The sequence below is a fragment of the Aulonocara stuartgranti genome (genome assembly GCF_965226115.1).
Source record: "Aulonocara stuartgranti genome assembly, chromosome: 18".
In the NCBI taxonomy this organism is placed as follows: Eukaryota; Metazoa; Chordata; class Actinopteri; order Cichliformes; family Cichlidae; genus Aulonocara; species Aulonocara stuartgranti.
Genome location: NC_138954.1, coordinates 29951619 through 29975365, shown reverse-complemented (window position 1 = coordinate 29975365; position 23747 = coordinate 29951619). Strand labels below are relative to the sequence as shown.

The following is a 23747-nucleotide window of genomic DNA, read 5'->3' as shown; positions in this document are numbered from 1 at the left end:
TCAAAAGATTTGTACCTTACTCCAGTCCACTTAATGAAGCTGTAAATTTAGAGACGTGAGGGCCTTTACATTGCTCCTTTGAGAGCTGCTACAATGATCCTGGGACTGAGCTGGTTAATTAACTGATTGTTTGCTTGGCTTGGAGCCACAGAGAAAATGGGTGGATGTGGAGCGAGACAAGGAGATGAAAAGAGGGTGCATGAGGGGAGAGGATGGAAAAGAATGGCTGTGAAAGGGAGAAGAGAGCACAGAAGTGGTCAGGGGGCAGTAAGAGAGAATCAAAGAATAGAACAGAAAACGGGGGGAGAGGATAGAAAAGCACAGGAAACAAGCTTCAAGGGCAGCATCTCATATTTCAACTAACATGTGGATGCTGAACAGATAAGCGCCTTGAGGCGACTTTTGTTGTGATTTGGCGCTATATAAATAAAATTGAATTGAATTGAGTTGAATAACTGTCTTTTGTGCTTGCGATTGCTAATTGAAGGTACAGCTGAGGCTGAGAGAAACAACATTAATACAAATGTCTGTACCAAATTTCATGGCTGTGAATCATTTTACATTTCAATTTCATGGTGATGCTATGGGAAAAACTGGGGGATCACCAAAGTTAGGAGGGCTTACTACCAGACACCAAAAACACACGTCTGACCTCGGAAACATGTGATCCTCTTTGAAACGTTGCCTGTAGGCAAAGGTTGGGTGTTTCAAACAAGGACCTTTTCTAAAAAATTAAAAATAAATAAAATAATATTATTCATTCCAAAAAACAGACCTTCAGCGGGAGATGCTAGTATTACCTCCTTTATCAGAAGTAACTTCTTGGGTGTTTTGAGACTGAAATCTTTAAAGACGAGAACTTCTCTATAAATGAAAACTTTAAAATCATAAAAACTGGACACCCAGAAGTCCCATGTCCGTGACCTGATGGTTCAGAGCTTTTATAGTGACCTAACCTTAGATGGTTCCAGTGTTATGGCGGTTTTATTGTTGTTTGCTGGCGAGCTGTTCTTTCCAGACAGCACTCTCTTTCTAATCGTGGATATATGCATGAAGTGTCACATAAACAGTTAAAAGACCTGCAGACCCTATGTCATCATTTCTTGGTTCTTCAAGACTTTTATTTTTTTACATGAACATGTTGTGCTCAATAGCTATCTGTAACAAACCCACGACAGACCTGACCACATCTCACCACTTTTGAGCATTGTTTCTTCATTACGGTTGCTTGTTTACATGCGGCTCAGGACCCAGTTTAGCTGGCGAGGAGTGATTGCAGATGTCACTCAGGTGCGTCCCCCTCCCCCCGGACGAACCTACCCCGTCAGAATCAAACCAGACCGTCGGCATCCCCAGCCCATGGCCCAGTGGTGGGGATGTGTTGGTTCTGGGGGTTGGCCACTTGTACCGCAGTGACGATGATGCTGGTCTGCAGGCCGCAGTGGCGTAGCAGTCGAGCCCATGATCCGAGGCTCCCAGGCGGCTTGGTAAGCGGCCCGCGGACAGGACCACACACCGGCCTCACTTCCACCTGAGGCTGGTGCGCTGTGTGGTCGGTCCGGTCCCACAGTTCTCCCCATTGGTGGCGTGCCTCCGCTGCCTGCTCCTTCTGCGTGGCCGCAAGCTCAGCCACCATTTGGGCCAGCGCCTTCCCTGGCTGGCCCGGTCCTGGGTCTGCCGTTCCCCCATACTGGGTTTTGGCACCAGTGTAACAAACCCACGACAGACCCAACCACAGCTCACTGCTTTTCAGCATACTTTCTTTATTACCGTTGCTTGTTTACAAGCGGCTGCAGCATTTCAGCCACCAGCACACACCACCAACAACAAAGCTCAACAACAAAACCGGTGTTCTGACAAAACGTCCTACTTTGTCAAAACATCCTACCGTAGCGTAAATTTATAGTCGTGTCTATCAATCCATGCGATCTTATCAGAATATACTACCTTACTTAGTGGATGCCATCATCATACATATCTATAGGTAGGATGTTCTGATGGCCAAATCACGCTATCAAAACATGCTTCCAACACACATTCATCTAATGTTAACACAGAATACAAGGAGAAATGGGATCCATTATGTAAGATGCAACGCACATACAGTAAATAAAATGACCAATGTCAAGGTTCTTACAAATTAAACAATGTTATCACTCAGTTAACAAGTATGTAGTGCAATATTACTTTCTTTAACATAACAACGGAGCGTGGTGTCCACTAACTTCAGGAGGACTAAAATTAATTGACAAGGTTTACGCTGTACACCAGTTAACGGATGTTTATGAGTACTAAATCAAGACTTGAAATATGACTTTAATTGAGACACCAAATTGGAGTATCTTTGCACAAAAAAACAAAACGCATGTTAGCTTGAAAAGTTAACAAATTGACAACAGCTTAAGGAAAAAAGTATCAACTGTAATAAAGAAGTAAAACATATAATACTAACCTTTTTTCGCACGCACAAGATCGGGGTAGGATCAAATAATATGCGTGTACTATTCACACCGAAAACACACCATTTTGAGTTGTGCGCATGCGCAGTAACAACATGTAGGACAGTTTTGTCAGAACGCCGGCAAGGCGTGATTGCAGATGCTGCTCAGCTGCGGCGCCGACCACGCCCTGCCACACTATCCTAAAAAAATATGCAGTTATTTGGAAACAATGGAATTCTTACAATGAAATGGGCCACTTGTGGAGAACCTTATATATACCACACCAGACTCAGAGGCATCCTTCATCATTTTTGATGGGTGAGCTCTTTAATCTTAGATTGATGGCACCGCACGCTTAGATAACAAAAAGAAAAGCAAACCTGAGATGTCAGAGATTTAAATCTGATATACAGGACAAACTTGCCCCTGCCTTGGGAAGTCAATAATCATCATCTAATCACCCAATTACCTCCGCACAGGAGGTTATGTTTTTGGCAGCGTTTGTGTGCGTGCATGTCATTCTGTATGTGAATCGATCGCTCAAAAAGTTTTGAGTTAATTCTAATAAAACTTTGTAGGTTGTAGAGTGGGGTCAGATTGACAGGCCATTAAATTTTGCCTTACATCCTCCAAGGTCTTCAAGGTCAACGTTATCATTTATTGGGTGGAAATGGATAAATTCTGATAAAACGATGTACTTTGTCACAAACTATATTTACATCTGCACCATGAGCACATCACAGATTTAAGGTGTAATGTTAACAATCCATTCAAATTTGGCTTCAAGGTCAGGGTTTAATGATTTATAGATCGAGAATTGACAAAAAGCCTGATTCATACAAGCATGATGTGTATTGCTAACATGTACCAAAAACCTATAAATAGAAAATAATTAAAGGTAGTCAAGAAAAAGCGAATGAGTTGCCTAGTTAGACATACACCTACATACTGTTTGTATAATCAAAGTAAATATGTGTCATGCTACTCTAATCTGATTTTTACTGCACTACAAACTTCCTTAAGTATGTTTTAAACGAACAAAGAAAACAAAATCAGTATAAAGAAAATACAATACTGTTCCATCCATCCAGCCATTCATCCATTCTCCTCCACTTACCCTTATCAGGATCACAGGGCAATACAATTACCTTCAAAGTAAATACTGCCCACAGAGCGACCTGCATTTGCTTTACAAATCTTGTTTACCTTGATTCTAGTTCAGTGAATTTAAAGAGGTGGGATACATGTAGGAGAGTGTTGTTTGAGTACATCATCTTCTTTTTGTAGGCCCTCTTTCAATGCTTCAGTGCTTCTCTGACTGTGCTACTGAAAAGTTGTACTTGTTACTTGTTAAATTAAAACTCAGCATCACTGTACATGAAATAATTCATCTTCTGGGAACCAAGAATTTCACAGTGATCCAATACTTATTCAAATTGTTGAGATATTTCAGTCCAGACCAGTATGACTGATCACCATGTGTATTGATAAAGTCAGCCCAGGCCATGTGTGCAGAAGATAGATGAGTGTTTACTGCACCCTGGCTTTGAGCCACCACTGGTTGCAATATAAACATTGCAGCTGAGAGGCATGGCACTTAGTCAGACTTCAGTTTTTCTTTGTCTGAGATAAAAGTTTAAATTATCCCCTTCCTCCAGTTTCTAAGAGAAATGACAGCAAGTAGGTATTTTTCTTAGAAACACTTATATGAGAGCAATTTCAATGCAAGCACTTGCAATTTACAGAAACATCTACTACCTGTAGCTGAGAAAAGTTCAGATCTTTTTTAGTGTTTTTGTCAGTCAGCTGTCAAACTGTCACTGTTCTGCTTAAACTCCCATCTCTGTCAATCTGGCAAATGCTCTTTTCTTATAGAAAACTAACAAACTAATAGATGTGTTTAAAGGTCACGCCGCTGCTATCCCCTGCAAAGTCTGAAGCCACAGTTGTGTCTTTATCGTACCCTGATTCTTTGTCATCAACTCTTGTAGTTTGAAAAAAAAAAGCATGAGTTTAAACTTATATAATCTAGAAGTCACATCGTATCCCCAGAGTAGAAAACATAGACAGAAACACAGGTTCAAGTTGGCACGATCACCATAGTTTATTAATTAACACAAATATTGTTCCGAGGTCTCCATTGTAACTGTTAAAGATGAGAGTTAGATCTTCTTGCTGATTCTCTTCAGCACTACAGAGCCGGCTTTGGAGGTCTGCAGAAAGACAGGAAATGACTTCAATTAGCTTTTGCAGTGCTTCTTTACATCTGGTTTTATGCTGTAAAAATTTTTTTTTGAAGTGTCAGACAAATGAAAAAATACCACTGTAACAGTAACTTTATACTTGTCCGCTTCTGACCAACCCTGACACCTGAAAACTGCAGACTTTAGCAAATTAAGTAATTATAAATTAAGCAATTGTGTCAGTCAGCTGAAACAGTCTTCATTTTGAATTTTCCACTGTGTTTGGCTTCCTTTTAACTGGATACATTTTTGCTGTTTTTCTCAAAATGAAAGTGTGAAGTGTTGAAAATTTCTGAAAAGCAGACTATAAAATGGAAACCAAAAAGAGATAACCTGCAAAGAGAGAAGTGTCTCGTATAAATTCTCAGGATTAAAAGGTTAAATATGGGAATGAATTGGTTGTTAAAGTGCATTCAGTAGCAATACTCTGTGTTTCAGAGAGTTTTTTTCTTATTAGCTGTTCCTGGTCTCCAGCTGCAGAAGTATAACTTTGATGACTCTAATGATCCCTGCGGGGAGTTGAGTGTAATAACTGCTGTCACTGCCCAACGTTCGCACCTCTAAAAGCCTAAGTGAGTGTGTTTACCTCGATGAGTTTGCCACCACTGATCTCAGAGGTGTGGTGGTAGTTGGGGAAGGTCACACTTAGCTTGCCTCCTTCCATTTGTACTGTAGCCTGTAAACAAAATTGTGATATAACCAGTTAGGAGAGTAGCATTCATAGCTTTATGCTTCTGCTAGCTATAGCTAAAGTGAAGCTTTGGATCATTTCCTCCCAACCTTGAATTTCTTTCCTCCAATGGTCTCCATGTCGGCCTCCTTTCCGATAGTGAACTTGTTGGTGACCTTGGCATTGGCAGGATATAAGAGGGTCCAGGTGAAATCTTTGTCATCCTGGGTGACCTCTGTGATCAACTTGTAGTCACGGCCCCTCTCGATGACATCATCTGGAATGCCTATAGTGGGACGGGAAGAGGATGCAAGGTCAAAAAAGGCCAAAGATGTGCAGAAAACAATGGAGTTCAGAAGCAGAGGAAGTGGAAAATTTGAGCCTGCGTTCTCACCTAGCACCTTGCAGAAGGCGTCGTATCCCTCCTGGGTCTCGGTTTCCCATCTTCCAGCGAATGCCATTTTGGTAATGTTGAGGGTAGAGGAGTGAGATCAGAGATGCTGAGGCAAGCTGAGGAAAGAGCAAGGTACTGAGACCAAGAATATTCCCCGTTTATATACTTTAGATCTCTTGCCACCTCCTTCATTTGCATGTGATGACACAAGAGAGCAATTACAACTGAATAGGATGAGTTCAACAGGCTACGAGGGAGAGGCCAATAAAAAGCATAAACAGGTGTTCATGGAGTTCACAGGCAGGGAGTAAAACGCTGACTGCTCTCTGGGTGAGCTGCAAGCTCACCTCTAGGTCAGTGAACTCACCTGCAATGGCTTTACGGACATACCCTCCACTTTTACTGCTGCTGATTCGAAAAGTAAATAAAAAGACAATAAAGGCTCCATTTCAAGATACGATCCATCTTTTTCAGAGTACACTGTTATGTCCAAAATGGAAACTGTCTGGGGTGTAATCAGGTCATCATTTACCTATAAAAAGGCTATAATCATTGTCTGGCACCGGGAAGGCTCGAGATGATCTAATGTAATTGGAGCCATTTCACTATTTTAAAGGTGTCATTTTTACAGAGTCATCGCATTAGTATAAAGTCTGAAGACATTAAGACAGAATTTTATACACAATCAATTATAACATCTTGCATGTAAATTCAAATGCTTTATACTGTAATCCTTTCATCTAGCAGATCAGCTCCTTTACCAAATGTAAAATGTATCAGCACATTTCCTCAGTTCCTTTCTTTGTAATTCAGACCCAAACCCAGGGCTACCAAAGTACAGACAAAACACGCAATAAACACAGTTAATGATGTAGTTATTAACCTGTTCTTGTGAATAAAACCTAGTCACCAAGTATAGCATCTTGACTTAAAGGTAAGATTTGAATCATCTTGTGTTAATAAGGAAGCTGTACAGTATGGAAGCTAATTTCCATGTAGTTATCAAATACTTTTGTGTAAATAAGTGCATTTAATTTGTTTTTATTTTTTTGATGAATTATTGATAAATATGTGATGCATCTTTGCTTTTTTGGATAAGAAAAACAAAAAGAAAAACATATTTAGTCATAAAAATGTCATCTCGTTGTCAGTGTAGGATGTGACTTAATCTCATTATAGGAGATATGTTGATTTATTAGTGGAATATTACTCCATATAGATGACTGAAAGGCTTCTGACAGATGTGTGACAGCAAAACAGATGAAAGCAGTAAACCAGTGACAAAAAACACTTCCTGAATCTTTCTTAAAGAAAAAAAAGTACATAGCCACAGTGCTAACACAATTACAGTAAAGTGTTGCTTATGCTGTTGGTGGCTGAAAATTGTCCATTATGGTGACTATATGACTGAAGCACACTGGGCTTTCAGTTCTGACAAACTGAATAGGTAAAAGCTTTTGACGCTGCACTTTGATCTCACACAATGCAGCCATTTCCACAGATCGCTGATAGCATTTTTTAAACCATGAAAAGTCAACTTGGCCTTGGAGCTCTTTATAGATACATAAAACATCATATTGGCCAACATCCTATAAAAGACACCCACTATCTCTTTCTTTTATTTCACTGTCACTCTCTGCCCTTTCTCTCACACACACACACACACACACACACACACACACACACACACACACACACACACACACACACACACACACACACACACACACACACAAATCAGTGTGCAAAAGCAGATCAAATCCAGATCAAAAAAAAGGGAAAACACACACGTGTCGATATTTGTCATGAGAATTTAACCTGCTGAATCTTTATCATTACAAATGCATATTTATAAGTGAATAGTCATCATAAATGTATAACATCATTACACACTTTAAACACACTGAAGAGGAGGCATGATCGAGAGCTTGCTTTGACTTATAAGTGTGACATTAGAAAGAAAAAAAATATGAGTTCAGGAAACGGAGAAAGTGGCAGTTCAGTCCCTCCCTGCCCGATTGCACTAATCTGCACCCTAAGCACTGCACAATGGGACTGCACTCCATGGTCTTTGATAGGCGTTTTAATAGCCTACAATACACTTGAATTCGGGGTTTTAGTATCAGTGTGGAAGATTTTACAATATAGAATATATGGCTTGGTCATAAGCTGAACATGTACCACCATGTAACACTGTGTAAGTGCTGGTGTGGATCCAGTTCTACCCTGGTGCTTTCTGAGAACCAGCTCAAGTCTTTAAGAACCAACTATTAAGAAATATGTCTGTGTAGGTTCTCAGTCATCAAGGTCATGGTAGTCTATGGAGCTTGGAAAGAAAGCAACTGGACTTCTTTAGTAAGTTTCACCTCTCGCCGAAGAGGCTTCTTCAGTTCTAAAACCAAACGGTGAAGAGTCCCGGGGACTCTACCAATTGCTGGGACTCTCCACCATTTAGTTTTAGAACTGAAGAAGCCTCTTGGATGAGAGGTGAAACGTCTTCATGAAACTGTCGCTCTTTAGACAACTATTAAGAAACAAAGAAAATCACGATGAGTTTCTCTACTTTAGCCCCTCTAATAGCCACTAGCAAGAATGGTTCCAACTTTGGTAAAGTAGTTTTTTTGGTGGCGCACTAGTGATGGAAATGTGTGTAAATAGTTCCAGATTGAGAACCAGCAGCACGTTGGTGGAAAAGGACTAGAAATCTGTGAGAAGTTGTTAAGTTCTCTGATTTTGGATAACTGCTATCAGATCAAAGTCTCTGGATTTTCTTTGGATTTAAATTCACACACAAAAATTCAAATAAAGAAATAAACCATCACGATGTTCACATTATTATACTGAATACATTACATGGTGTAGCATTAGATATAGCCATTTATTATCTGCAGACGCCGTGCTAGACACATAAATCTTAAATATATTTTTGAGTCATCGCAGTGATTCAGTGTGGCGAGCAGTGAGAAACTGCAATGTCAGGTACTAATTTTTCCTGCCACTAAAATCTGATGTTATGCAGAACATGCCAGACAAAACAAAGATTTCAGCCGGTTTCTGCCCGTCTGTCTCGAGGTCAAACTTATTCTCAATTCACAGTGAATAGTGAGCAAAGTGCACTTGTCTCTCGAGTTTATTGTCAGTGTTGCAATTGTGTTGGTTACATTTTAATAGTTGGCTGTAATTTCAACTTTTGCCTAAACTTTTTTTTCCACTCTCCTCCCTAATTCCCCCAAGTGCGATTCCAACTAGATAATAAGTAACTAGGATTACTGGCCATTACGTTATTATGTCCAATCACATGTCGATGAAGTCATGCTTTACTTTTTCCCTCTCCTCTTGTCTTATGAAAGGCATCTTTCGATATACACAAGAAAGGGGCACATATAAAGGCGTCTTAAAGGAAATGATGAATACTAAATGCAAGAAGAGAAAAAAACAAGGATATGAACAAACGAACAAGTAGTTAATGAAGAACAAGAAGGGGGAGAGGAGGAAAGGAAGAAAAGATTCTAAAGAAAGATACATATAGATAGATTCCTTTTATCTACAGCTCTAAAGAGGGGATTTGCGATGGAGGAATTAAAGGAGGGGAGGCCTTGATATGCAAATGAAGCCCCTGCTAATCAAAGCAATAAGATTAGCCTTCCAAATTGAGATGAAGAAAGGCTCCATTATCTGGGCCGAGTGTCATGTTTAATAACGCGGAACGGCATGGTAATTCACTAGTGATGCAACTGGAGCCTATGTGCGTGAGTGTGTGCGTTTATGTGTAATGCGAGTAAAGTGGCGGTCTGCAATTGTTCGATGTGAAAATAGGAAAAATAGACAAAGATGGTTATATAGATATATATGCATATATATATATATATATGTATAGAGAGAGAGAATTAAACTTTTGAAAGACAATTCATGAACTTGTCTGCATGTCATCCAGTGTGAGATGAATAGGAAGAGTAAATGCGGCAGGCATGAGAGGAGAAAGTGTGTGAGTGCGTGCGTGTGCTTGGCTTTGATGCTAAAGTTTTGTGCTATGTTGTACAGGGAAATGAAAACTCTGTGAAAAATGCTTCTGTAGAGGAACACTGGTGTATGCTCACACATTATCAGATAACACTGAGCCACGTGGTTTGATCAGGTACACATTTACTCAAAGAAGGAGTGCAACGCTTTACCCAGAATCCCATCCCAACGTACACACTGCCAAAATAATGTCTGCTTTCTCAAACCACAGTGTGACTATAGCATAAGGTTTGCTCACTGCTGCAGCAGGAGGAATATTTGGTTATAAAATGCACATAAACAAAAATGTGAGATGTGTTTTGCAGTTACCAACCAGCAGTCTCTAACTAGTAGAGCATGTGGAAGCTTACAAGCTCTCCCAGGAGTTGGTGAAAATCAAAACAGCCCAGTTGGAGAGGGAATATTGAGTTGATAGATGTGCAAATAGGATGCTGTTTGTATGATATCACATGGTAACATGTCAATATGGTATTTACACAATAAACAAGAAGCGCTGTGAGAGTGCAAAACTCCACCAATGCAGCTCACTCTCTGGGCAGTACTTGGACTGAAACCCATTTTATTATACATGAAATAATCTTGAATATTTTTTTAAATGTGTACATGGTGTAGTACATGTGGAGCATTGATTTCATCTTTTAGTTCAATTCGTCCAAATGTTTAGTGATTATAACTCGTGTTCAGGTTATCGAGGAACATTTCACACGTGTTCAAATTGTTATTTATTTAAATGGTTATAACCTGGCACTGTACTGCACTCTACAGCCCTACAAAGTTTTATCAGAATTTATGCAAAACTTTTTGAGATGTCGTGTCGTGTCGTGCAAAAACATGACCGAAGCCAAAAATGTAATGTCATTATGGTCTTATATGTCAATAAAAGGGTGCTAATCCACATGCACCTTGCAGACATTTCTTTCTTATTTTGGGATGTAAACAATCCTGCTCAGTGTTATCATCAAACCCGGTATCACTAAGGGTGTAGAGACAGAAAATAACACAAACACATTTGCTTACGTTGGAATTTACAAAAACTGAGGGGAAAATGCAAAACAGTTGAATTGTGAATTTATGTCTGTTTTACAGTGTTTGTTTTTGTAATCAAATTTACATAAGTGATATTTATCTCTTCAGTATCAAAAATTAACAAAATGAATGGCTTCAGCCTAAACCCACACAAAGAGGATCATCTCGTCGACTGTACAGTTTTAAAAAGGCAACCCTTTAAAAATGAAAGCTGAATGGATCAGTGAAAACTTCTGTTTGGAAATGCAAAAGCATAATAGTGGGGTTCCACTAAATTAGAAGAATTTCACCTAGCTTTAAAACATAGCCTAATAACCTGCTCCAGCCGAGGCAGAGGGCTGGCCTCAGTGAGCTTGGTTCTGTTGGAGGATTCTTCCTGTTAAAGGAACTGTTTTACTTCTTTCTATCATCCAGTCAAAATCTTTACATTACAATATAAACTAAAACTGGGGTGAATCACATACTGTTCAGTGGTTTGATCACTGCATGCTAAAATCATATATATATAATAGGGGTGCAACGATATTCGTATCGATATTGAACCGTTCGATACAGTGCTTTCGGTTCGGTACGCATATGTATCGAACAATACAAAATTTGTAATTTATTTTATCAACTTTCCTTCTGACGATGCTGTCTGTGTTGAGCGCTCAGTGAATCTGCGTTCGACTACTCTGCCTAGGCTCGTAGGCGCAGTAGTCGAATGCAGATTCACTGAGCGCTCAACACAGACAGCATCGTCAGAAGGAAGAGCGCAGGGCAAGCTAGCGAGACAGAAGTTAAGCTCTCCTTGCAACATGGACCTCCCCCACCCTCATTCAGATCTGGCGTTTGGAATTATTTTGGTTTTCATGTGACGTATGACCCTGAAGGTAAGCGCGTCATGGACTAAAGTAAAACAGTATGTTGGATGTGCCATGCAATGCTCAATTACATGGGTGGGAACTAGTGTGTTAGCGCAGTTAGCTCGTTAACGTGTTGGCCGTCTAGCCCCATGCACGGGGCGATCGGCGGTAGCTCGTTAACGGAGATTTGCCGTGTTGTGGCTTTAAGGTCATTTCAACGAGATTAACCTGAAAGCACTAGTGGGAACACAACGAATATGACTGCACATTTACGCCGACATCATCCTAGTGCAAAGACAAGTGGAAGCAGAAAAAAAAAACAAGCAAGCATGCTACTAACTTTAGCCGAGTCATTTAGACAGCTGTTAGCACATGATTCTCCTTATATGTTTAATATGCTGCTGAGAATATAGCCCAGAAGAAGCGGATAGTATAGCTTTTATTTTGGAAAGAGACATTTCTCTGTAATGAACTCTCTTTTCCAAAGATGAGTGATTCCTCAATCAGATACAGGGCTCGCAATATCGCTAGCCCGACGTCCTGGGGCTAGTGATTTTTTCCAGTCGGGCTACCAAAATCGATCTCTGCCCTGCCCGTCGGGCTATTGTAGGAAGGAAAAATATATGTCAATGCTTTTGCATTCTTTCAGAAATGTAGCTGGGTAATTATGTCATTGGCATCGGTGAGCCACTGTCAATATGTGACATATTGAAGTCGCGTTTGAATTTGCGCTTGTTTTTTTGCTTTCACTTTGCAATCGTGCGAACTGTGTATAGAGAGCGACAGCACTGATCTGTGAGTGATGATAATTTGCGCACCAATTCCTCTGACATCGTCTTATTAATCGTTAGCTTACTATGCAAACATGACAAGTGAAATCTCCCGCAGCAAGCTTAAACATGTGAGAGGTTGATCGCGCAGAGAATCGCTGAGCTTATGTGAGTGCGTGTGTAAAAGCAGCAGGATATATATTTGACTACGATGACCTGGATGACTGAGAACCTTCACAGACAGATATATATTTTAGTTCTGCTGAGCCAAATAAGACAGGTCAGGGTGAAGAAGTGACAGCCAAAGATAAGCTTACCACAAAACGGAGAAGTTATGACAAATCAGACTATAAGGCAAAAAGAAAGTGCAGCTTTATGGTTTCATGGACAAAATAATTTCTGTGGCTGCAATATGACGAGCTAAATAACCAGGGCTGCACATAAGTGGTCCGCAGGTGCGCATTCGCTGTCAAAATAAAAAACACGCACAAGGGTTAGGGTTAAATTTAAAAACTGTACTTTTGAGTTAAAATATATATTTATAATTTTAATAAATGACAAATTAAAAGGGCATGAACATTTTTTTTGTATCGAAAAAATATCGAACCGTGACACCAAAGTATCGAACCGAACCGAACCGTGAATTTTGTGTATCGTTGCAATCCTAATATATAACTATATGTAATATAGAGGGGTAAAAAGGTACAATATTTCCATTTGAAATGCATTTGTGTAGTAGTTTATATTCTAGTGTAGCACTAAATATACTTATATGTTTTCCACCTTCTACTGCTTTATATAACAGAACAGCATCTCACAAGGACACAGGGTAGATTTAGTCAATAAAGTTTTTTTATCCTCAGGAAAACAAGTGAAGCAAACAGAAGGGAGTGAGGAACAAGCAGAAACAGCTTCTCTGAAGCAAACGTGTTTGTGAGAAGCAGGACTAGCAATATCACTGGTGCGCAAGAGAGACTACCAATTGTTTATGGTAATTATACCAGTCTATCACCACTAATTTGAGCATGACCACTGATGGTTGAAAATGCTGCACATGGCACCTTTAACTCTGAAAAGCCTGAGAGGGAGAGCTGCCTCAGTAACTCAGGCAATGAGCCAATATAACCATTAAACACCAGGACAGAAATAGGCCACAGTAGCCGCCAACACTTAGCATTCTGTTGTTGTTATCTTTGCTGTTTCTCAATCCTTCCTGACAGCCTTACCATCCTTTGGGGAAGGAAACAGCAGTCACTGGTGATTATGGAGAGCCCACCACCCCCACCTCCACCCCTCACCCAGGGAGCCAAATTATGCCTGCATTAATATTTCATATTACACAAGAGAAACCACATGTGTACTCAGCCCTTTGTCTTTATGTCAAATGAAATGTGCTCGGCAATCATCAGAGGGCGAACCGACGTGGAGGGAGGAGGGGTGAGAGCAGGAGAGGAAGAGGAGGAGAAAAGGAGGAGATGAGGGAGAAGGAGGAGGACAAGAAGTGAGGCAAGTCAGGCAAGAAGCGGAGAGCCGAGGGAAAAGATGAGGCGAGACCAGGTGAGATGAGCAAAGGGATGGGGAAGGGAGGATATGTGGATGCCAACAAAGATGAGGCAGGAAGAGGAGCAAGAAGACATGAAAGTGGTGGAGAGTCTGGAGATAAGGGATTAGGAGAATAGATGAAAGTACAGGAGAGGAAGGAAAAAGTAAAGGGAAAGAGGAGAAGGGAGGAGAAGAAAGGGGGTAAGGGAAATACCTTTGTGCTTTAAATAATGCAGAGAGGTGAAGAAGTAAGCCAGGCTTTGCCAATGGACAAAGAGCCTAATTTGACATTTTGTCTCCATAGTAGAAGGAATGCCTTTGAAATACAATGTCAAGCATGCACAGAAACGAGTATTAAAAATATTAATTTGGAAGTTTACAACAGTAACTCCCCCCTCATTTGCTTCATAATAGTTTTATCCAGCAAATACCTTTCAAATGTTCAAATTTCCCAATTAGATTCTTGCAAATCTCACACAATACCACGTGATGAGGGTTGATATGGATCCAAGAAGCTAGTTTTACAATGGAAGTGTGGTTGCACGCGGGCCATTTTTCAGTACAAACCAAAAATTTCATTTTAAAATCTAATTTTGAGTAAAAACAATATTTTCATCCTAACGGTTTGATTCAGTTATTGCCATAATTACTGAAACCCTTTACACACCATTGCTGTGACAAATGCAGCAATGATGTAGCTCATTGGCTTTTGTGTCTTGCAGAATTAATGAATTATGGCTTAATGAATCATCTAACTCAAGTTTAATGCGAGAGGCCTCAGAGATGTGAACTCTTCTTTGGTTGGTGACAAACCACAGTTTGTTTTATAGTCAGTATGGTTTGTGTAAGTATGGTTTGTGTGTTGCAACTGTGTGTGACACCTGTTTCCACCTCCCCTTTTTTGAATGTGGATAGATGTGATTAAAGAATCATATCACAAGTTTGGAAGAGTAATTGGACTGGTGATTGATTCAAGGCTTTCTTCTAAAATGTCTTGCACTTCATAGTTTTCAGTGTCATATGTACTAAATTTAACTTGTTTGACCTCCAACATTTACTGAAAAAGTACAAAGAAAAAAATAAAATATGAAATGCTTCAAATACCTAATATCAAACCTCAGGCGTAAATGTAAATGTAATTTGTGCTTAAGGTGGTACACACCCTAACCTTGGCTATTGTGTTGCCCATCTTAAAATAATCAACTATGAATGAAACAGAGTAAACAGTGAAGGTGCTCAAATCAGTTTGAATTTGCAATCAAACTGCAGAGCTGAATCCCTTATCCATGATTAATGTGAGTTCACATCACCTGTCATTCATTTCACCATTATGCCTTCTGTTTGTTCTCTCCAGTTTTGAAAATGGGAAACAGCATGTAACGAGTAGACACACACACACTCAGGCATAATATTATAAACACCAGCTAATATTGTGTTGGTCCCCTTTTTGCTGCCATAACAGCCCTGACCCATCCAGGCATGGACTCCACTAGATTCCTGAAGCTGTGCTGTGTATCTGCACCAAGATGTTAGCAACAGATCCTTTAAATCCTGTAAGTTGTGAGGCGGGGCCTCCGTGAATCAGACTTGTTTGTCTGGAAATCCCACGGATGCTTGATTGAACTGAGATTTGTGTGAATCTGGAGGCCAAGTCAACACCTCTAACTCACTGTTGCACTCCTCAAACCCTTCCTGAAACATTTTTGCTTTGTGGCAGGGCTGGAAGAGACCACAGACATCAGGGAATACCATTTCCATGAAAGGATCTATATGATACTCAAATGCTTTGGTAGGTGGTACATGTCGATGCAACATCCACATGAATGGCAGGACTCAAAGTTTTGCATTCGGTTTGCATTCTTCCTATAGTGCATCAGGATGCACACACCTGGCCATCCATGCAATCCAAAAGAAAACATGATTCTGACCAGGCCACCATCTTCCTTTTCCCTGTGGTTTAGTTCTGATGCTCACTTGCCCGTTGTTGGCGCTTTCTGCAGTGGACAGAGGTTCAGCATGGGCACCCTAGCTGGTCTGCAGCTATTCAGCCCCATACACAACAAAGTGTGATGCACTGTGTGTTTTGAGACTTTTTTTTATCAGAACCAGCATTCATTTATTCCACAACTTAAGCTTCAATAACTCATCTGTTGGATCGGACCACTCAGAGCAGTCTTCACTCCCCATGTGCATCAGTGATCCTCGGCCATCCATGACCTTGTCTCTGGTTCACCACTGTTCCTTCCTTGCACTGCTTTTGATAAATCCTGATCACTGCAGACCTGGTGCACCCCACAAGAGCTGCATTTTGGAGATGTTTTGACCCAGCCGCCTAGTTGTGTGTACATGTGTGTGTGTATTGCCTCATCTTAAATGTTAAAGGACTTGTATATGCATTGATTTTATAGACCAGAACTATAATACATGTATATAAAAGTCAAGATGCCCCATCCACTTGCTGTTCAAACCTTTTGTTTTTGAGGGGCAGCCAATGTGAAAGACAAAAATATGGATGGACATTAAAGCAGCTCATGTTCAACTGTGGATGAAATGAGCAGTTTCAATAAGGCCCAGTATACAAAGGAGGGTTCTTTTTGGCAGTTAGGCTTAGATAACCTGCCCAAAAGTAATGGACACACAACACAAGAGTTTACCTCCCTAAACATATAAAAAAACAGGAGAAAGTGGTTACAGAAGGAAGCGGCAACTCATCTCTACTTACTCATTCTAAATACAGATCAAAATTCAGCTAATACAAGCACTTATGTGGCTGTTTGGTTGAAAGGGAAGCAAATGATCCTCAGCAGGTATATAAGGAGCCATCTTGGCTCCTTATATAGGCTGTAGTCCTTGAGCTGGAGCCAGTCATGTGTACGCTGTAGTCTTTCCATCCAGGCGGCCACCTGCACAGTGCAATTAGCATGCTTTCTCCCCACAATACAGACGTCTTCATGGCAGGAAACACATAATGAAACAAACACGACTGTAGTCGTAACGCCACAAGTGGGGTTTCTCTTGTTGTTAAAAAAGATGTGTACACACACACAAGCTGTCCATCCAGCGCCTTTTAAAAGACAGGGTTTATTCTAGAGGTTCAAAATTTGGAGGAAAAACAGCTTCTTTTCTCAAAAATCTACTTTTTAAGATTTTCACGGTTGCTCATTACATGCACACTCTTAACACAGGGCTATTAGCTGGTTGGTTGGCTGATTAAGGCTATCTTGCTTGTAGCTGAGTGTGTTCCCATCAAGCTGAGATTGCTACAGCCTCTTGTTAACCCTCGTTGTATGAAACTACCCAGTGGCCCACCTTCAAGCACACTTACCAGCCTCCTCTTCCCAAACCACTCTTGCTACCAACAATTATGTCAGCATGTGTGTGCGTGCACAACAGTGTATTTGTGTGTCTGTGACTGTGTGTGTCTTAGTCCCTCTCACTAGCTAGGAAGTTAGCAGCAGCCACTCTGAGAGCGCTTCAATATCCTCTCACTGTAACCTGATTATTAATTACAGTCTGCCTCTAGCTGACCGCGGCCCAAACACTGTCTGGCACAGTTACCAAGGAGACAAAGTCATTCACAAACAAGATTCAGCAAAAACACATTTGAGTGCATTCACGGCAATGCGGTTTCACAGTCCTCCTGTCTATTCGCGTCTTTCTGAACGGTGGCGGTTAAAGTATTTTAATTAAGAGCCATGCCGATCAAAAGTTATGCAATCAGGCCATATATAAGTGAAAAGTGTTAACGACCAGTTGACACCTCTTATTTTAGTTTGGCATAATCTCAGAAGTGCCATAACTCCTGAAACACTCAAGATGAAACCCATCATCTGCTCGCAAAACTGCAAGTTGATCAAAGCGACTGCATGCCAGAAAGTCAGTCATGCCTGAGCTGTACAGCACTCAGCAGTAATCAACCTGGAGCTATGCCTGCAGCGAGGCCGGGGGACATCAGTCTTTAAATGGGCTGCTGGCAATCAGCTGAGTGTGTGCGTGTGTGTGTGTGTGTGTGTGTGTGTGTGTGTGTGTGTGTGCTTGTAACACACTTATGGTGAGATGGAGAGCAGATTAAGTGCTTGCTAGCAGCAAAATATGGCTTATAATGTTACACAAGTGTGTTGTTATTTTAGTACTGGTCATACAGTGACACTCATATTCACGTGCATATGCACATCAATAACATGCTTATAGTCTGTCACACCGTAGTAGACAAAATGTGCAATGAAAATTAAATCAAACATATAACACCAAGAAGTTAGCATACCTGTGTGCAAACAGAGTTTGATCTCCAGCCTGCAACTTCATACCGCAAATATGATGCGTGTAAAATTAGGGAGCGGCGAGTAAACGTCCCTTTGGACCCTGCTAGTGGACGTTGTGGTGGTGGAGGGGCTGGAATAGCAGACAGCAATGCTGGGTAGCAGAAGTACTGGCATGTCAGAGGAAGAGATTTTGCAGCTTAAAGAAAATGCCAAATTGGGAGAGTGAGACATGTTAGTGTGCATGATGTAATGCATCTCAAATTGTCTGCCTGAACTAGCTCGCAGGCTACTCCGTCCTTTCTAAGTCACAGAACAGAGCATTTGCTACTGTCTGAAATAAGAATAAAGAATCTACAGTAAAGTCTGCCAAATACAATACACAGGCTCCACAGTAACATTTCAATGCAGCAAAAGCAGCCTATTCATAGTGAGATCCAAATATGCTTTTTCTCCCAATACTTAATATGTGCAAATTTAATGATAGAATCGATCTTTGTCAGAATGGAAGAGAAATTGTGCAAATTCTTCAAAAACCTTTTATATCTGCTCTCTTTAAATTACACTGAAGGTGTTGTATGGGATTCAAATCAGCGATATACTTGGCCAGGTCATAGTTTCACTTTTTTCTTCTGTAGCTTTGGCTATGGCTCATTGTAATGTCTCACTATTCCCCTTCTTCCAGGCATCTGCTACTGGGAGTCGTCTCATCACCCAGTATTCGGTATATCCACAGGCAACAGTTATGAATGTCATTTGCCCAGAAGTTTCTGCTCTCAAGCCTCATTACACACCAGTTTCCCATTTTCATTGGTACTGTGCTCTTGACTATTCCCTTTCACTATGGACTTGTTCAGGTTCATGCTGAACATGCTGAGCTCCCTCTGACCTGGGCCCACTTCCATGAGTAAGTGATTGTATGAGACATAAGTCATATATGAAACAAAAACATTAACCACTGGAAGAAATGGGGATTTCTCTTTCCCTGATTTCTCATTTGGGTCATAAGACCCAAGAATGTGCTCCTGATATTCACCAGGCTTCTCTTCATGTTATTTTGCAAAGTTTAACCTTCAGGTTTTGTGGAGCAACCACAGGTTTTTTTTTCTTGGACATCGTCCAAATCATTGATATATTGCAATGTCCTTCAGACAATCTGAGCTCTCAGACAAACTCTGATTTCCAATGATAACCCCTGTGCCAAGTCTGCAGCACTCGTCCATCTGCAAGATTGTGCATGTAGAGAACTGCCAGTGTTGTGATTTTAAAACTGCTGTGACTCTGATTAGTGGTACTGCAGCTTTTGCCTATCCTTTTCCAGTTTTTTTAAATTCCTGTGGAGACCTTTTTCCACATGAAACCTTATTGCAGACCTCCAGCATCAAGTTTCTGTTTCACAGTCTATATTTTCAGTAGATTCATTAGTTTTTCTTAAAGCATTGGTTTGATTGTTCAGAAAACAAAACCTGCGTGTTTTATGATACCGTGGTTGTGTCACTTTACATAGGTATTTGCCTTCAGAGGGCCTACAGAGAGGGCTTTTCAGCCTACACAAACGTGCTTCTATGCAGTCGTCCAATAAATACATCAGCATGTAGCTCAACATGGATGACCCTCTGCATAGGCTGAATGCTGATTGCTTGACAAGTGGGCCGGAACAGAAAGGCAGTGACAGCAGAAGAGCATGAAAGGCACAGACTGTTGCTGCAGTGGATACTTTTCATTGTTTTTCACACTTGGCTTCACTTCAGTTCTTTGTGTGTTCTTTCTGTGGTTGTCTGAAGGACCAATGACAACACAAGCAAACGTAGCCCACAGAACGGTTGTACCATATACTTTGGACGCTGTTTCTATCTGGCAACAGATGCTCTCTGCAGTCCACTATAGTCTGCCAACTGCCAATGGAGAACCACACTCAGTTCAGTACTGTGCTTGTCAGATATTAGAAATCATACAACTGTTGAAAGGTTATACAAACTTAAAACATTTGTCATTAGAATAGTTTTGGTGATACACTCTTAAGTAGGTGAGATTAGTCTGTTATATCTTCAGATGTCTTGAAACACATTTTCTTCCCGATCAAACAATAGCAAAACCAATTTTCCATAATTTATTGTTTAAATGCAGGTGATTTATTAACAGCCATTTGCCATTAGCTCTTAGTTCTAAACTTTCCACTGACTTATTTTAACTTTCATGTTCTTGGCTAAATTAAAAGCATACCACTGCAAGACGAGTGATGGAAGTCGCCACTTGTCTTGTCACCGCTTAAGCTAGCAAAGAAGATGGAGCAACTACATCAGGGCAAAGTCTGGAGGTCCTGGTCACATCAGTCCCCGGGTGCTGAAGTTGCCCAGCTGTCTGGCATCCTGCAGCAGACTCAGGGTGAAGAGATGCTGCAGGATGCCAGACAGCTGGGCAGCACAGGTGCTGGTGCTATGGAAGACATCATGTTTAGTGCCGGTACCAAAGAAAACCACCCCACCAGTTACCTTGATGTCAAAGGTCATGAAGGTCAAGAGACTGGTTCTTGCCAGACTTAACTTACAAGTGAAACATCCTCTCGACCTGCTTCAGTTTGCATCTTGTAGGGATGAACAGCAATGTTATTTACCCTTTGCAGCATACTTACTTTCACCACTGGTGGTACTGGTGCCATTGTGAGAATTATGTTTTGTTTTTGTTTTTTTCCAGTGTCTTTAATACCACCCAATTTGAATGTGTGCTTTCTGTCTGTAGTCTTCTTTTCAGCTTCGGTCAATCAGTGTAGGAACAAATGCATTGCACGTGCATCACACAAACAATGCCCCATAAGACTTCTGCATTTTAAAAGCTCCTACCTTTGAAGCACACAATGATCGCCACTGTGATTATTTAGGATTTCTGAAACGATTATGTAGTGTTTTAATTTCATGTAAACTTATTGACATTTGAACTTGACTTATTGGGCTCTGCTTTGAACATAAGCACAGGTTTTTGACAGTTCCAGTGAAATATACAGTGGCCCTGAGAGGCCAAACGGACTGCAACTTAAGAAAACACCAGTAATAAGCAAAATGCTGCAAACCTAAAAATGTTATTGTTTGGCTTTTTCAGTGTTTTATTTGTTCGTGAGTAAATCAGTTTGGCTGAGATTAAAATAATTAGATTATTAGATTAAATAGAATTTAATTAATCCATCGGGTGGGTTCCTCCGGGATTTTCACACAGCTGAATAAACGTCAAACAGAAAACTGATTAAACAGAAGTGTGAGAGGGTCGAGAATTTACGCCAGTGTCCTGTTATATTTTAGATAGCAAGGAGCAGACAGCCGAGTTTATTAAACCCCACCGAGACAGCGCTGACGCAAATCTGAAGGCTAGACTGTCCAATTTCACAGCCGTTTACTTCCGGTCTACCCGACCTTCTGAGGAACCCACGTAGACCGCGAAGGCTGGGTCCTCAGGAGGATGCAGCCCATGAATTTGGACACGACCTAGGTGTGTTTTATCATGATTCATATAATACTGATGACGGATTTTTAGGCTAATAGTTAGGCTAACACACTTACCTCCCATCTTTTCTTTCCTCACAAAACCGATAGATCCTCCACTTCTTTTAAGTGTCTCCCAGCGCAATTCTTAGCATATTTTGGTTCCTGCAACTGATCCGTTGGGTTATTGTCTCCCCAGAAACACTTCCCTTGTGCTCTTGGGAATCTGTTTTTTCCTATTTCCGTTGTCATTTTTCCTATTTCCGTTGTGTTTTGTGTGCTCTGGCAGCGTTTTTCTTATTGCTGGTGTTTTCTTAAGTTGCAGTCCGTTTGGCCTCTCAGAGGAACCGTAGAAATACACCATAAGAACTTCAGCAAAATGCTCCACATTAATGCACTTTACACTAATACTTTTGGCAATCTAATCATGCATTCACAATTAATGTAACAGGTGCAGGACCTTGCCAAGGAGCCACCTCTCCCCATCCTTCTAGAAATGTGTGCATGCATGTTTAATCAGATGGAAAAGCCTGTTGTTCTTTGAAGGATCAAGGGGTTATCTGCAGCACTTACCATAATGCTGCAGCAACGTTTCAGTGGGCCAAGTGAAAAGTTTGAATTCATGCTGCTGGTGTACAGTTAAGAGTATGATCAACAGTCTGCATCACCACCTTAGTTTTTGGTAGTTTTTGTAGGAATGATACTGTAAGGTAGTGACTGGAATAAGTCACAAGGTGTCGCTGTTGAGCTGCATATATGGTGTAAATGTTAGCAATTTTGGCCATTCGTCCTCTGCAGGACACCGTACTTTAGATTTCTTGTTCGCGCGGGCGCCATCTTGGGTCAGTGTTTGCTGTGATTTGCGAAGGTAAGCACTGCCAGTGGCGAACTGCATCAGTTTTGTGTTGTATTCATCGCGGAGACCGTGGAATGTTGTAGAAGGCACGGTTATTGTTACTTAATGTGTATTCTGCGTATATGTGTTGTTGTATTTTGCAATGTTGATAGTCATGGAGTGTTTGCTGTGATTTGCGAAGGGCCAGCAGCAGAATTGGAGTGGTGTTTGCCCCTGCTTCCGAATAAACGGCGCGGTCCGAGCCACAAATTGAACACCTGTGTCCGACTGGTCTCTCTGCGGTGCACCCCAATCCAACACAATTTAACACAACGCAGAGTCCGGGGTGTAGGGAGGCCCCTGCACTGGTTGGGTTACATCTTTGGTGCCGTGACCCCGGATTTGTGGCACTTCGAGACCGAAGAGAAAGCAATGCCGACACCCCCCAGCTACGCAGCCATAGTAAGAGGTGTCGCCATCTGATGGGGTGCTGAACTAAGTATATAACTGCCTGTGCAGCTGTATTACTGGGACTTTCATCTCCCCAGGCATATCCTTTGAAAGTGAAATCTTGGGGTGGTTTCATTTGAGGGTTTCTGTCCCTGAAAAAAAAAAAAAAAGACTCAGAGACTTGAATTGTAGAAAGAATGCTAAATGATGTTCCCTGTCTATAATGATAATCATTGAATACGGTTAAGTAATTGCTGCTGATTTGTGTCATTCACAACCTCTGTGCTGAAGATAGTTGTTTAACTACGCTCTGAGTTTAATGCTGTTTTTTTGTGAATTCTTTTTTTTCTGCGTTATAGAATGATAGTTGTCATACATCTGTGTTGTGTTCTATTTTACTAGAAATATATTGTACTTACTCACAGTTAAGCATACTACAAGTAGCCCACACACATTTTCTGGTGCAGCTAAATTAGAGATACAGGACAGTGAAAATGTTGAGAGACGTTGCAGACACTCCAAAGAGGGCACAGCCTCACCTTTTGAATGAAGGGGCTACAGCTAGCGCCAGTACAGTGGACCAACAGTCATCAGTGAAGTCGAAGCTGGTCACCCAGTTCCCCAGCTTCACTGGCCAGCGGTTACAGTATCACACCCCAATCAGGGACCTCACCGACTCTGGGCTGGGCACACAACAGACCCCACCACCAACCATGCTTTCACCCCAGACTGATCTTGGCGTGGCTCCAGCTCATGCCCCACCACTGCCACCCTATGGA

The 23747-nt window shown here is 41.1% G+C and overlaps 1 protein-coding gene and 1 long non-coding RNA gene across 2 annotated transcripts in view; one reads left to right on the top strand and one right to left on the bottom strand.

The window, feature by feature from the left end:
- Positions 1 to 4576: 4576 nt before the first annotated feature.
- Positions 4577 to 23747, bottom strand: part of LOC309693446 (gastrotropin-like) — a 28891-nt gene continuing 9720 nt past the window's right edge. Inside the window, exons 2-5 of the mRNA XM_082512648.1 lie at positions 5749 to 5864; positions 5465 to 5640; positions 5271 to 5360; positions 4577 to 4654 (exon numbers count right to left, since the gene is read on the bottom strand). Coding sequence (XP_082368774.1) covers positions 4604 to 4654; positions 5271 to 5360; positions 5465 to 5640; positions 5749 to 5815 — 384 coding nt within the window. The 5' untranslated portion in view covers positions 5816 to 5864 and the 3' untranslated portion in view covers positions 4577 to 4603. The remainder of the gene's footprint in view (positions 4655 to 5270; positions 5361 to 5464; positions 5641 to 5748; positions 5865 to 23747) is intronic.
- LOC309693450 lies at positions 11510 to 15695 on the top strand. Its single transcript, XR_014272648.1, has 4 exons — positions 11510 to 11666; positions 13819 to 13966; positions 15414 to 15504; positions 15669 to 15695. It is a non-coding gene; the product is annotated as an uncharacterized lncRNA (long non-coding RNA).